Below are 14,448 nucleotides of genomic sequence, written 5' to 3'. Positions count from 1 at the left end.
TAAATTTTCAAAATAATAAAAAACATTTATTTTAAGTACATTCTTAGCAATTTTGTTACTTTGGTCATTATTGGCCAACTTATTTGTTTATTTTTAATGTTGCTATATATTAATTTGTTTTTATAATGATTTTAGAGCCTTAAACTTATTTCATGTTTTTTTCTGAGGAAAGGTATACATTTTTCGTTTTTAGGTCAACACTTGATTTGATTTCAATAAGCAGAAACGTTTCAAAGTAAAAAAATCTAGATCTTGTAACATCTTTAATAAATATTTCAGGAAAATAACTAGAGGGTTTATTATATTAAAAGTAGCCCATAGTAACCATGCGTTTTATTTTTTATATATATTTTTGTCTTTTTCATTCCTTTAGTTTTACAACAGATCAAGCACATTTATGGCACCTGTGGTTCCAAAAGCGGTTTATTTGTGTTGAGCTATTTCTGACAAACATTTTGTCAATTTTAGGAACACAATAATCATTATTGTTTGTTAACAATTAGTTTTAAATATTCTTCAAGCCTTAATTCTAGCTGGCACGAGTTCCAAACATTTACAGATGACCGCAACATTAGAATAGACAAGACTTTCCTTTTCTTTGACTTAACATGATTATTTTCGATAAAGAGTTTCATTCAGAGGAACTTAATGTGTTTTCTGGGCGCTCGCGTGTAATTGAAAGTTTCTTACGTTCTTTTCTCTTTGCCTATCAGTCTAGAAACTGACGTGCGTGACGAGCAAACCTGTAACCAGCGATTAAAAGCCCTGTCACCACAGCAACCAGCAGACCAATGGAAGAACGGGAAGCTGTTTACAGGGGGGCGTGCCGTTACTGGGGTGACCGGACAAACGTCCTGCAGCAGGTATTAAACTGCCCGGAGCTCCTGCTGCCCTGGAGACCTTGAACCGACACTCACATTCAGTCACATTGTCCTGGAGTTACATCGGATAAAGTTTCACTTCAGAACGAGCTTTTGTCTTAGCCTGCTGGATGTTATTTCCTATCATTGAAGAAGCCCACCAGTGAAGACAGGTGAGTTCATTTAAGGTTTTTTTTCCGACTGTGCACTGGGAAATGCTTATGAGCAGCTTGTTTATGTGATAATGACTCTATGCAATTCAGTCAATTTATTGATTTTTTCTAAAGCATTCTCTTATAGTCTCAAAGCAGCTTCACAGAGTTTAAATGCATGAATACATTTACGGATATTATTTTGAAACATGTTGAAATAATTAACAAAGCACATAATTTAAAGGCTGCGTTAGATACGTGCATAATACAATTATGCAAAAAAATGTGTTTGTCATTACTTATTGGCTCATATTTCTTTCAATTGATTTAAATAAATGGCAATAAATATCAGTGATGTAGTCAAGTTAAATAAATGTGCAAACAACAATCAGTTGTAATTTATTTTTTTGTTTGGAAAAACGCATGAATACTGGAGACGTGATTAATAAAACGAATATCGTAATGTTTCATGAATGATGTGACGCACCTGTCATGCTGTGGAATGTTGTGTTTGGGATCTGCTCTTTTGTCTGGTCCCAGACGCCAGTTATGGGATGTTGTAAAGAGCGACTTGTGATGTTTCAGGAAAGTTCTATGACCTCTATAATCTGGGGAATCCAAATAAACCCACATGCCTTATAAAAAACCCTCCTAACACATTTACATATTATTACAGCCAAAACAAAGCCTGACCAATAAAACTAAATCCAGTCGCATTTGTTGTGCTTTCATTAGGATTTCGCTGGGGAAGAGACCATGCTCTCCATGAGCTGTTCAGACCCCTGGCCGGAGGGCTCTGTGGGGTTGGAGGAGGAGGTGGTCACCGCCGCCGCTCAGGCAGAACTGCTGGACAGAAGCTCAACCGACTACAGCTACTGCAGCTCTGACAATTTGGACGACAGTCTGACCAGTCTGCAATGGCTCCAGGAGTTTTCCATTCTCAATGCGAGCGGTAGCCAGCAAGCGTCCTCATCCGGCCATCCCCATAGTCACTTCTTTGGGAGCCAAGCAGGCTCGGATGCACCTGCGTCCCCTTTAGCGGGAGATCCGGCGTCCATTGGGATGCCGTTGACCCCAGGGAAACCCACGGCTGCGTCTTTCTACAGGATTCAGTCCATGTCTGCTCTACCCAGCCTGGTTGCACATGGGCACTGTCCAGATGAAGTCGATTACAAGACGAATCCTCACATCAAGCCACCGTACTCATATGCCACTCTCATCTGTATGGCCATGCAGGCCAGTAAGAAAACCAAAATCACCCTCTCATGCATCTATAAATGGATCACAGACAACTTCTGCTACTTCCGCCACGCAGACCCTACTTGGCAGGTAAGCCAAACATTACTGTAAGCGTGACAAAAAAACATTATAAAAAACTAATTTAGACTAACTAACTGTATGCAGCTTTTAGAAAATGGTACCCACATCATTTGCATATCTGGCAAAGTGCAAAAGAGGGCTATTCTGCTATTGTTTGAGCTAAAGAAACCTTCTTAGCACCTGCTTAAGTAGATTGTGTATTGGAGAGAGAGAGCAATTGAAACTCTTCAGAAAGGGGATGTTAAGGCAAATATGTTTGTACTTGTAGAGAGGCTTTGGATCACTTCCACAAATAACATGAACATTATCAGCTTAGTCATGTGCACTCTTAAAAGTAAAGGTGCTTTAAAGTTTCTTCACAGCGATGCCATCGAAGAACCATTGTTGGGTCCACAAAGTACCATTCAGTCAAAGGTTCTTTAAAGAAGCATCTCTTTCTTACTTTTTACAATCTGAAGAACCTTTCTTCACCACAAAATACCTTTTGTGAAACAGATGTTAAAGGTTCTTAATGGAACCAAAAACCTTTTGAAGCACCTTTTTTAAGAGTGTGGGTAATGAAGGTTTCTTAGCAAGTGCAGAAACCCATCTGGGACATGATGTGTGGTGAATAGACGGTTGATTTAAAGAATGTTTATAATTTTTAACTGTACTTCAAAGTGAGACGACGAGGAAGAATGAGCTCATAAGTTGGATATTTACAAAAAAACGGGGGGAATTACTTCAACGATATATGTGTTGGTGAATTATTAATGAACCCCTCAGCCACATTCTCTGACATTCCCTCAGTTTTTGTGTTATTTTAACTCAAAAATATTTAACCAAGGTTAAGAGGTCAGTGCTTCATTTAAATGTAATAGCCTGGTGGTGCTTTGGTTGGTTTGGCAAATACCTTAATGCACCGTGAATTTCTTTAAAGACAACAAGAAATCAAACTTACGCATGTGAGGATTTTAGTCAATGTTTTTTGTTTTCAATTTGAAAGAAAGAACTAACCCGATTTATTTGTTACCATACTCATATATACTTCAATGTTGACTACATGAATTTGACATGAAGATACATGGATCGTTTTAAGGTCTAACATTTTGAAAGTCTCTTTTGTTAATTTTGATGAAACATCTTGCACTCAGGTGCTTTCAAGATTTTGTCCAATAAAATGCTCTCTAGAATGAAGAAGCCCCTCCCCCTACTATTATCTACCACTGACTAGCATAGCAAGACGCATATTTTGGTTCATAGATGTGCTTACCTGGAATGCGAAAACAATGTCCCACCGGTATTTGTGTGAATGTCCGGCAATTGTGGTATTTCATGTCTTGCATATGTACTACATTTACATTTACATTTAGTCATTCAGCAGACGCTTTTATCCAAAGCGACTTACAGGTGGGGTAAACAATAGAAGCAATTGGGACAACATAAGTACAAAAGCATAAGTGCATCAAAAAAAAGAAGACGTCTCATATAACCTAACACAGTTTATAGAGCTAAGTTAGAGATTTTTTTTTTTAAATAAGGTACACCGTTATAAATCCAAGTGTCATCACATGTCAGACAAAGTAGACCAACTTTTCTCATTCATCCTTGCAGAACTCCATCCGCCACAATCTGTCGCTGAACAAATGCTTCATTAAAGTCCCGAGGGAAAAGGATGAACCAGGAAAAGGCGGCTTCTGGAAAATCGACCCCCAATACGCAGAACGTCTCCTTAACGGAGCCTACAAGAAGCGTAGAATGCCCCCTGTGCAAATCAACCCAGCTCTTCAGAACCGACTCAGGATGACCGCCCAAACCATTCAAACTGCCGCCAACACAGGTATGTCTGGAAATCTTAGCGTGAATCCGGAATCCCATCAGCTCCTAAAAGAATTTGAGGAAGCCACAGGAGCCGATCAGAACTGGGACCCTCGACTGACTGAAGCCACCATGCTGGGTTGTTGGGCTCCAGGCAAGGGCAACAAAAGGAAGAAGCCTTACGCTCACAGGAGCGGCGGATGCAAAGTTCAACGGCGTTCAAGCTCTCCAATGCTGGATATGGACGAGCAGGAGGATTTAAGCTCCCTGAAGGGCAACTTCGACTGGGACGCCCTGCTGGACTCAGCCCTGAATGGAGAACTGAGCTTGAACGAAGGGTGGTCGATGAGTCCCATACCTCGAGACGATGAGCTGATGGTCAGGGGAACACATATCAGCCCCCTAGAGGCTCCCGCTGGTGTGGTCGAGAGCCACGTGCTGATGGAAACCCAACAGAGCAGCACAGCAGACTTTGACGAGGAAACGTTCATGTCCACAGCGTTTCTACAGAGCTCCTGGTCAGAGGAGAGTCTCCGTCCGGACTTTCTCTGCGGCTCGACGGTCAATATTGACCAGCTGTTTGACCTTGGAGATCCTCTCGCGGGTGATCTAAACATTAAGATCGAGTCTCTCCTTTGAAGAGCCCAATTGTGAGACATTGAGTGACATTACGTCCATTGGACCCAAACAGTTTAAAAAACAAAGTGGGTTGAGACTGTTTACTACCAATGATTTCATGCTGGATTCCATGAACCCCATTTGAAGATGTATTTTTAAAGGTGTGTCTATTTCGAATACTGTTTTTTTTGTGGTAATGTTTTTGTATTTGTATTTGACAAGTTATTTACCTTCGTTGATTTACAAGCTAATCAGGATTATTAAAAGTGTGTGTCGTATATTTGGAATTCATAGCTATTCTACAAGCTAGACAACATATGATTATTAGATAATTAAATCAAATAAAAAACACCCCTGACCATCATGACCATCAATGTCACAAATGAAAATCAACTTTTTTCGACCCTGACTTTTTAAAATGTACATATGTTAAGGCCATTGTACATTGAGTCCGAAATTTTTGCACATAAAAAAATAAATACGACCTCACGTTATATAAATCACATTTACACACTGCCTTTAACATTTTCGTCTGTCATGAAAAAATTCGGACTGGTTTCGATTCTCTGCAAGTTTCGCATCCGTAGCAAGCATTTAGAGGCGTTTGACAATTCAGAGACAACATACAAACGAGCGCCAAATACGAAAAAACGCATACGAAAATTTCGGACTGTATGTGCAAAGACCTTTAGTCAGCTTGACAAAATAGTTACGAATTGTCGTGACTTGTGACATTGTGTTTTTGGAACTCTGCTTTCTTAGAACTGAAATGACGTGGATATAGCACTGGAAATAATATAAAAAAAGATGTAGAAGTTTGTTGTTGTTTACAATCCAAATTTGCATAATGCATCACAAGTGAAAGAAATGTGTTTGCTTAGTTTGAAGACGTGAACAATTTTCAAAACATTGTGAAGAAAGTTTATACATAACACATCTTTGAACAAATTCTGCAAGACAAAACTGTAACTCATAGTGTAGATTCAGTGAAATCCATGTTGTTAAGAGAATTGTTGAAACCGAATTGTCTAGATTTATAGAGAACACATAAGCAGTTTTGTGTTGAGTGTCTGATCCGGTGAAACTGCACTATAATAATAATGAATGAGATTTAAAGGCTTCTATGTGTGTAAATTAATGGACATTGGGTTCAAGTGTTGTGCCAAACTTTCTGTTTTCCAGCTGAATTCTCACTCTTCTTATCACCATCTTCATGCAAATCTAATGATGTTACCGCTTCTTAACATTGTTATGAGTGTTACTGTAAGATCATACAAGTTATATTTTTCATGAAGACTTTTATCTTTTTTAGATTGTTAGTACAATGTAAATGTAGAAGGTATGTTTGATGAGTTCATCTCTTTTATATAAAGGCACTAATATACCCTTTTGTTTAGAAAATGTGACCCTGACCCAGTTTCAGTAAATCACACTTTTTAAGTTAATTAATTTTAAGTTTTATGTTCAAGTTAATGCAACTCGGTGTTATTCATGAACATCTTATCTTCATGATGTATGTGCCAAGCAGAAAAATGGCAAACATAAATATTATCATATAAAGAAATGTACCTATTCTTGTTACCAGTGCCTGTCTGTGTTGAATTTGTCATCGATCTCCAAGTTGTTCGAATTTGGTAATGTACCACATTATATTTATATACAGTAAATCAAATAACAAAACTTCTTCCAAAGAAACTAGTGTGTTACTTATTACATTTCTACCATGTTTGTTATGGTTTTGTACATTTTATTAATTTAACTTTTGCCTCAACTATTGCTAACGTGGTTTATTTTAATTGACAAAGATATAAGCCAACAATAGGTTGAAATAACTACAATCTTCCTTCACACAACTCCTGTTTACCTTTATTTCAGACATTGACTTCTTTTGATGAAAACATCATTTATTTTTTTTAGAAAATGACAGATCGTTTCGCTAGATAAGACCCTTATTCATCGTCTGGTGTCGATTAAAGCTATTTGAAGCTGCACTGAAACTGTCATTTTGACCTTCAACTCTTTGGAGTCCATTTTAGTCCACTATGTGGAGAAAAACCCTGGAATGTTTTCATCAAAAACCTTCATTTCTTTTCCACTGAAGAAACAAATACATAACATCTTGGATGACGTGACTAAATTATCATGAACATTTATTTTGAAAGTGAACTACTCCTTTAAGAAAGAAACAGTATATTTTGTGTTTCTCTCAGGTTGTATCTTGTGAAAAAGGGTTGGTGGGATACTGAACACTTTCTCCCAATCGAGTGAAGTCTTTTTCTCACTGTTGATTCTGCTCCATTTGTGGCCTTGCTTTTATTATGCAGTTGGAGGGACGTCAAATACAGCAGGACAGTGTGTGTGTGTGTGTGATTTACACAAGCATCACTATGCTTGTCTTATTTTGGGGGTGGCACTCTCTGTGTGTGGGGGCTCTAAGGGCTTTGTCTTTGCTCACTGAGATTCTCGTACCCCCCAGAGTTCCAGTCAGTTACGTCCTTACTCGGTCCATGTGGGGTCCGGTGTGGACGGCATCCCACGCCCTCATATATCACAGTGCTTTTACAGTCAGTCCTGACATTCATATTGTGAAGCTCTGGAGACATCGGCTTGTACACTGTAAAAAAATCCTGTAATTTTCTGGCAGCTGGGAGGGAAGAAATGAGCCGTAAATAACAGTATTTTCTATGAAATTACATGTTTTCCCTGTTTTCTTGTAAATTTGCTGTCTTTTTCTGTAATTTATATTATTTAAAAGAATACGGCAAATAATAATATTTTCGCTTCTGTTTCCAATATGGTCTCTTATAATTGTTGAAACTTTGTATAGTATTTATATATATATTAATTGCATTTTAATTGCTTTTTCTGGATGTATGCTTCATTGTTTTCCTAATATTTGGATGAAGTGTCTGCTAAATGTGAAAACTAAATGTGATGATTCAAAAACCAGCCAAGAACATGTCCAGTTCACAATAAAAATAGTGCAATCTGACATCAAATGAAGGTTATTTTAGCACCATTAAGACGTGCATTAATATTACAAATCTTATTCTTACTACATTTATGGCAATGCAAAATGTTATGGTTTTTATTTGAGAACAATGATGTACTGGCCACCTGTCCAAGGTGTTTCCTGCCTCAGACTAAAACAGTCGACATAAGCTCTGGCACTCTCCATGACCCAAGTAGCTATAAAAGGTGTCAAAATTGAATATTTGTTTTTTATATATTGTTTAAAACAGACATTAAACAATGAGATCTTAGAGCTATGCTTCTGTCTACTACTTTTTTGTCTGTCAGTGGTTTGAAATATTAAAGCTAAAAAAGTGCTTGATACATGACCAACCCAAGTTAAGAAAAATTAAACGATAGTAAACCCCAAAACTATTTCTAAACATTGACTCATACTCACGTCATTCTAAAATAGTTTCTTTTTTTTCTGCAGAACACAAAAGAAGATATTTTGAAGAATGTCAGTGACCAAACAACACTGAACCCCATTGACTTCCATTGTATGAACGGAAAAGTTTGAGACATTTCTCAAAATCTCCTCTTTTGTGTTCCACTAAAGAAAGAGTCACATACAGGTTTTAAACCAAATGATGGTGAATAAATGATGACTGATTTTAAGAATCCTTTATTTGACCTCATGCTGCTCAGAGCTCCAGCGTGAACCCAGAATAATTCCCTTTTGGGCAGGGAAATAATTTACTGTCAAATGATCTTTAGATCTTCTCTCACGAGGGGTCTGGGAAAACCAATCCATGCTGGAATTGTCTTTCCAGGTAAAGTGCACACGTGATTATAATGCGGTGGCTTGGTCAGATGAGAGGCCCTGAAACCAGATACAGGTATTATCCTGCAGTCCTGCTGATGGCTACAGGTAAGGAGAGCACACTGATGAAATGTTAGACCTGTCACTTTGTTTTTGTCTTTAACAACAATGTTCAAAACGAAACGTGTCACAGAAGCAAGAGCCACTAAAACAGAATCCAGAGAAATCAGCAACATTTAGGGGTCAAAACATAAAAGTCTTATTGTTTGGCATCAGGCTTGTTCACCATTCACTGAATTCAAAATGATTGATAAAATCCTGTTCAATTACATTTCATCTCATGTAAACAGAATCAAGCGTTTAAATTTGAATGAATGAAAGTAGACTTATACTTGTATATATATACAGACTATATAATAACATCTATTATTTTCAGATGTAATCAGACCAAAATGAATGATGTATTTATTTATGTTTTTACACAGAACTTTACCAATAAGTTACTTCCATTGTTTGACCGAACGGAGATTGAAATCAATTTCTCCAACAATGAATGCAATTCCTGTTCCAATTGGACATCTTCCACGTTCGTACTCATGAATTATAACTAGCCTTATTCAGTTCTGGATTTTACCCAATCCTGTTTGACGTCACACCAGAGAAGTGATACACAATTAAAGAAAACATCCCGAAAGAGTAAATATCAGTGAGCTTGTGTCTTTACAGGAACGGGAGGCGATTTATCACTGCTAGCCGGACGTCAGACTCTGGGATGAGGAGGGCGGGTCTACACATTCTTGTGAATATCAGCCACTGGGCAAGCTGTGTCTACGGATGAGCTTTGCGCCGTTTCCCGTACAACTCAATTGGCATTCTGCTACTGTGTGGCACAAGAGCCTGTGATGTCTCAGACAGCCCTCATGTGCTTAACCGATCCCCACCATCCAGAGAAAACAGACAGTGGGCGGAACGTCCCGTGAAGGGGGAGAGGAGCAGGGGAATACATCTTTTATATCACACGGCTCATGAAAGGCCAGTCTCCTGGGTAACTGCTGGTGCTATTGTCATGTGGACCGAGCACAAAATGGGCAAGGGTCCATAACAGTGTCTCCAGGCAGGGGTGGAGGGGTTTGATTAGGGAGGGTTGGCAGGGCCAGAGCGAGGGGGTCCGGCGGCCGGTGAGATTTATTAAGGCGATGGCGTATGTCTTTGTAAAAGTGCATTTACCTTCCAAAGTGAACCCCTAATAACCCCCGACAAGGGAATCGTGTTATTTCTCACTCTTCAGGGGTTTACTGTGTGTTGAAACAGGCTTCTTGATTTGAGCTGGATCCTGGTAATAAACTATTTAGAATGGAAAGAAACCCTTATGCTCACAAATCATTTGACATCCAAGCCCATTGCAGTCAACTGACCCCATCCGAGAGAAAGCTGTCTGATAGACAGGACACCTTACGTTTTGAGTGTGCCCAAAAAAGCATGTTTATTGACATCAGAGAGGTGATGAACTCCATATGGCGTAATCAATTTGAAACATCTGAGACTAATTGAAACACAACGGAGAACTCCATAAAATCAACAAAAGAGCAACCTCGAGGCAAAAGAACGATGTGATGGGAAAAGACAATTTTCCAACCAAAATCAACAAGTTTGAACATTGAATGGAACGACCCATGATTACCACATGAACACTGATATGAGAGACGCTGAGGTCAGGACGAGCAGTGGGCCATGACATGCTGGGTTGTAGATGGTGTGTGTGTTTGGTGTGTGTGTATGTGTTCTCAGAAAACTGTCTCTTTGTTAGCGAGACACCAGCGGCTGAGTAATCCGACATCCATCACGAGCTTAGAGAGCAATACACACAGTGAGCAAGCATAGGGAAAACAATACACGGTCAAACGGTGGGAGGCCTCTTTATTCATTACGCTGAGCTGTGATGCTCTTTTGTAGGTGAATGGTGGGGGTGGCGAGACTGGAGAAGGTCCCCATGACAAAACCATTTCCTGCTGTGGACTGGTCACTGGAACCAACTCTAATGCGACTTATCGTGATGATAATGATCAAATAAGAGGTCTCAAAGTGTGATAGTATGTTCTTCTGCTTGGGTGAGGTTTTAAAGAATCGATATCACTATGTTCTTAAAATGACATTTCATGCGGTGTGTAATGTTGCTGTGCGTGAATGTAAGCAGTCTGCCAAGTTGTAAAGCCGAAAGTGAATGAATAACAAAGTTATTGGCTTGGGAAAAAAGGAGTTGACTCTGAATCAATTTGAGTCGTCTGTCGTTCGAATTTCAGTTTCCGGGTCGGATTTACTTCAGTGCCATTTGTTTGATTTGCGACACTGCACATGGTAGACAAATCACAGGAGACGGACCATCTGACCAATTAGATCAGAGTAGGCTGACAAAACGGAGGGGATTAGACAGATGATTCCTTGAAAGAATCATTTGAGAGTCAGTCAAGAAGTAAGGTAATAATATCTGTGATCTAACATACGCATGCCAGCCATACATAACCGGAGATAATCCACACAAAAAATGAAAATTCTGTCATCATTTACTCAAATTGTTCTAAACCTGTAAACATTTCTTTGTTCGTCTTGCACCTTTGACTGCCATTTTCATTTTTCCTACTATGGTAGTCTATGATGTCCCAGAGATGTCAGTTGGGAACATTCTTCCAAATATCTTTCTTTGTGTGCAACAGAACAAAAAAAAAGTGCTTTTAAAACCCTCTGTCGGTGTGTAAAGTGTGTCCTCTGGTCATAGTGGTACAGCAAATCTACGTTTTGATAGAGAAACGTTAATAAGTATGTCGCGTACTGAAGCATTTTTGTGTTGGAAATATTTGTGCATGCCTACAGACGATGACGTCATCGTTATCAGAAAACAGCGTCTTCAGAGTTTACACTTAGACGATAACGCCGTCACTTTGAAAAACTTGCAATTTTAGACCTGTTTTCAAAAGTTTGCGTTAAGTTCCCCAAAAGACCGTTGTCGTGTAAATGAACAGCCAAAACGCATTAAAAGTTTTTAGTTAAAAATGGTTATGTGTAAATGGTATCTTAAACCCAAGGGAGCTGGTGGTTAACAGTGAATTTAGAACAGTGTGGAACGGATATTCAATATTAACCTGCCAAGGTTTTATAAAATAAGCAAATAATTGATGATAAGCAATATGATTTCAACAGATGAAATGATATTGATTAAAAAATATTCTTTCGCCACAGTGATTGCCAAGCAATACAGTGGCGCATTACTAATGTGATGAGATTACAGGTGTATGTTTGTGAGTAATTTACAACAGCTTTGAATGCAACCAGTGCTTAACCAAGCAGAATCAAGGTTTTATTGAAATATTCCACATAGTTAAAATTTGAATTTGGTAATTTTTTGCATATAAGCTTTGAATTTTGATAGTCTTTCTGTAAAATATATTTTTTAAAGTAAATCTCTAATCGATGCCCATTCACATCAAGAATGACAACAAAAAATAACTATTGCTACAACTATATTAAGCAGACATTTAAAATGTCAGCATTATTAGCAATATTCATCAGTTGGAAACAAAAATGCTATGAAAATGTGATATAATTGAAATCCAAGTAGAAATCCAGCTTGGTGTGATCTAGGAATTGCTAATCCTAGATGTCTGGTGGCCCTGAGCAAACTTGGGAGGGGCCCTTGTATAGTAAAAATTAGATAAACATAAGTGTAAACTATAAAAAAATAAACACATTAACATCTACAGATACTGAATTTATAATTCTGAACTGGAGAATTGTTTGGCAAGTAGGTTTTCATTTTGCTACATATTTGGCAAAAATAAGATTTAAAACACAAGGCTTGATTCCCTGCTTTGCAAGTTATAAAAATGGCATCTTGTTTACAATAGTGTTTTTGATTCGGTACTTAAGGGGGCCTTCTGGTGGTGCAGGGGCCCCACGCAACCTGCGTTCTCAGTGTATAGGAAGGATAACTCTGGCTGGATCTAATTCGCAAAATATGAATCAAATGTGATGAATATTAGATTTAATCTTGTCTTCGTTTCTAAATATATTTATATCTTCAATAAATATCCATAGATTGTCAATGCATATATTGCTGTATGTTGAAAAATATTAGCACCAGCTTCCAGTAAATGGAAATGTATTATGTAACTTATTGCATTGTATTTTGCAGTATATTCCCATATATTTTTTATACAATAATCTTTAGATCCTCCAAAATATTACCCACTGCACCTTTAACGCTTCACATTGTGTTGCTGCTAGTTTGATTGAGTTCAGTAACCATCTAAAAAATATGTTAACTCTTTCTCCACAACAAAGTTTCTGTTTGTGACGGTTTCAGACTAAAGATATGTAGTACAAAGACAATTTCGGTAATTTCAAATAAACAAAACTACATCTTTTATTTTATTATGTATTTCAGTCAAGGCTAAGTGAGTAAAGTAATCAAATTCTATGTTGTGTAACAAGGCACAGTGTGATGTATATTGCATGTCTTTACAGAGCCAAATGAGTCTGTTGGGTATTGTTTTCTGAGAATGTTTGTGGCCCGTGAGCCCGTGATATTCACAAAGGTGCCTAAAGCTTTCAGTTTCTTCAAGAGAAAATAATTTAGTCATTCTGCTTTGGAACAGCTTAACCTCACATAACATGACAACAATAGTCATCAGTCTGACATGACGTTCATTTGTATATTTAATTAAAATGACCACTTCTTAGCAACCAGGCCTCGAATGACACCAACAAGTACAGGTTTGGCAGCCCAAGGTTATCCTATCGCATAGGTGTGGAGGATGAAGGTACTGTTGTGGAGACGCGAAGACAATGTAGATGCTAAACGGAACCCGTTTGTCACATACAAAAGCAGGAAGAGTAGAGATCACCTGACACTCGATCTCACCAGAGCCTCCAGAGAGCCTTCAGACTCTCCCCGAGGTGCAGCAGAGAGAGAGAATTACAGCGTTGAGACGTTGAGAAGAAAAAAACAAACATAAACAAAGCCCGCGGTCGCCAGGGAAAGACTCCGCGCACCCTGCGCTTTGCTGGCGGACGCGGCGTGACCTTGAACTGGCAGGTCCGGACTTGCCTTTGAATGCTGGGTGGGAGAAGCATCAAGCCGATTGCAGGACTTGGCTTCACTCAATGAAAACCAAAAATGCCTACTTTAAGCAAACAAGAGCATAGTAAGCTCCTTTCACCCCACTCCGTTTATTTTACCCATTTGTTTATTTATTCCTCCCCCTCGCCGCTTCACGCGCACGGCCTCTCCAAGGCCTTTTTACGCAACTCTTGGAAGATACTCTTCTTTTTTCTTCATCCCTAAAAACTTTAATTTGATTTCTTTATATCTTTGTTTGTCTCCAGCAAAGACTTTATAATGATGCTGCTTTACATATCTTAGGGGCTGCCTTCAATATGTGAGCTATCAAAAACTTGACAAAAGGCCTCAAAGCTGGAACCAAAGCGGGACCCCCTCACAGATCGGCCCAGCCAGGCCTTTTTCTACCCCTAATCACACTCTCAGTTATCATCCCACTGCAATGGGACCGCCATTTGTGCCTGCGTCTCCCATTTAATGACTTGATTGGAACAGATGGACGATGAAGCCAAACAGAGACGTCTATAGTAATTTCCCACAATCCTGTCCCTTACTTAACATTTCTTCTGTTTGGTAAAGATGAAATGTGTCTTTTCTGCACTACTAGTGGCACTAAATGGAATTGCAGTGTTGTGTGTTACTAGTTACTAAGTAATAGTTACTGTATTTAATTACCTTTCCCTTGAAAAACTAAAGCAAGGGATTACTCAAATTTGTTCTGTAATTTAATTACAGTAACTTCTGATCTAATTCAACTAAAAACTTTGTGTAGTTTGTGTGTGCAAAAGTGGAATTTACATCAAACTAAGTCTA

The 14,448-nt window shown here is 38.6% G+C and overlaps 1 protein-coding gene across 1 annotated transcript; it reads left to right on the top strand.

Annotated features, from left to right (window-relative positions):
* The first annotated feature begins 893 nt into the window (after positions 1-893).
* foxj1a (forkhead box J1a) lies at positions 894-6,431 on the top strand. Its single transcript, XM_056753249.1, has 3 exons — positions 894-1,033; positions 1,748-2,341; positions 3,926-6,431. Exons 2-3 carry the CDS (start codon positions 1,769-1,771, stop codon positions 4,766-4,768), a joined length of 1,416 nt encoding a protein of 471 aa, XP_056609227.1. The 5' UTR covers positions 894-1,033; positions 1,748-1,768; the 3' UTR covers positions 4,769-6,431.
* The last annotated feature ends 8,017 nt before the right edge of the window (positions 6,432-14,448 follow it).

Source organism: Triplophysa dalaica, chromosome 7 (assembly GCF_015846415.1).
Source record: "Triplophysa dalaica isolate WHDGS20190420 chromosome 7, ASM1584641v1, whole genome shotgun sequence".
In the NCBI taxonomy this organism is placed as follows: Eukaryota; Metazoa; Chordata; class Actinopteri; order Cypriniformes; family Nemacheilidae; genus Triplophysa; species Triplophysa dalaica.
This window is presented reverse-complemented; position numbering and strand designations above follow the sequence as displayed.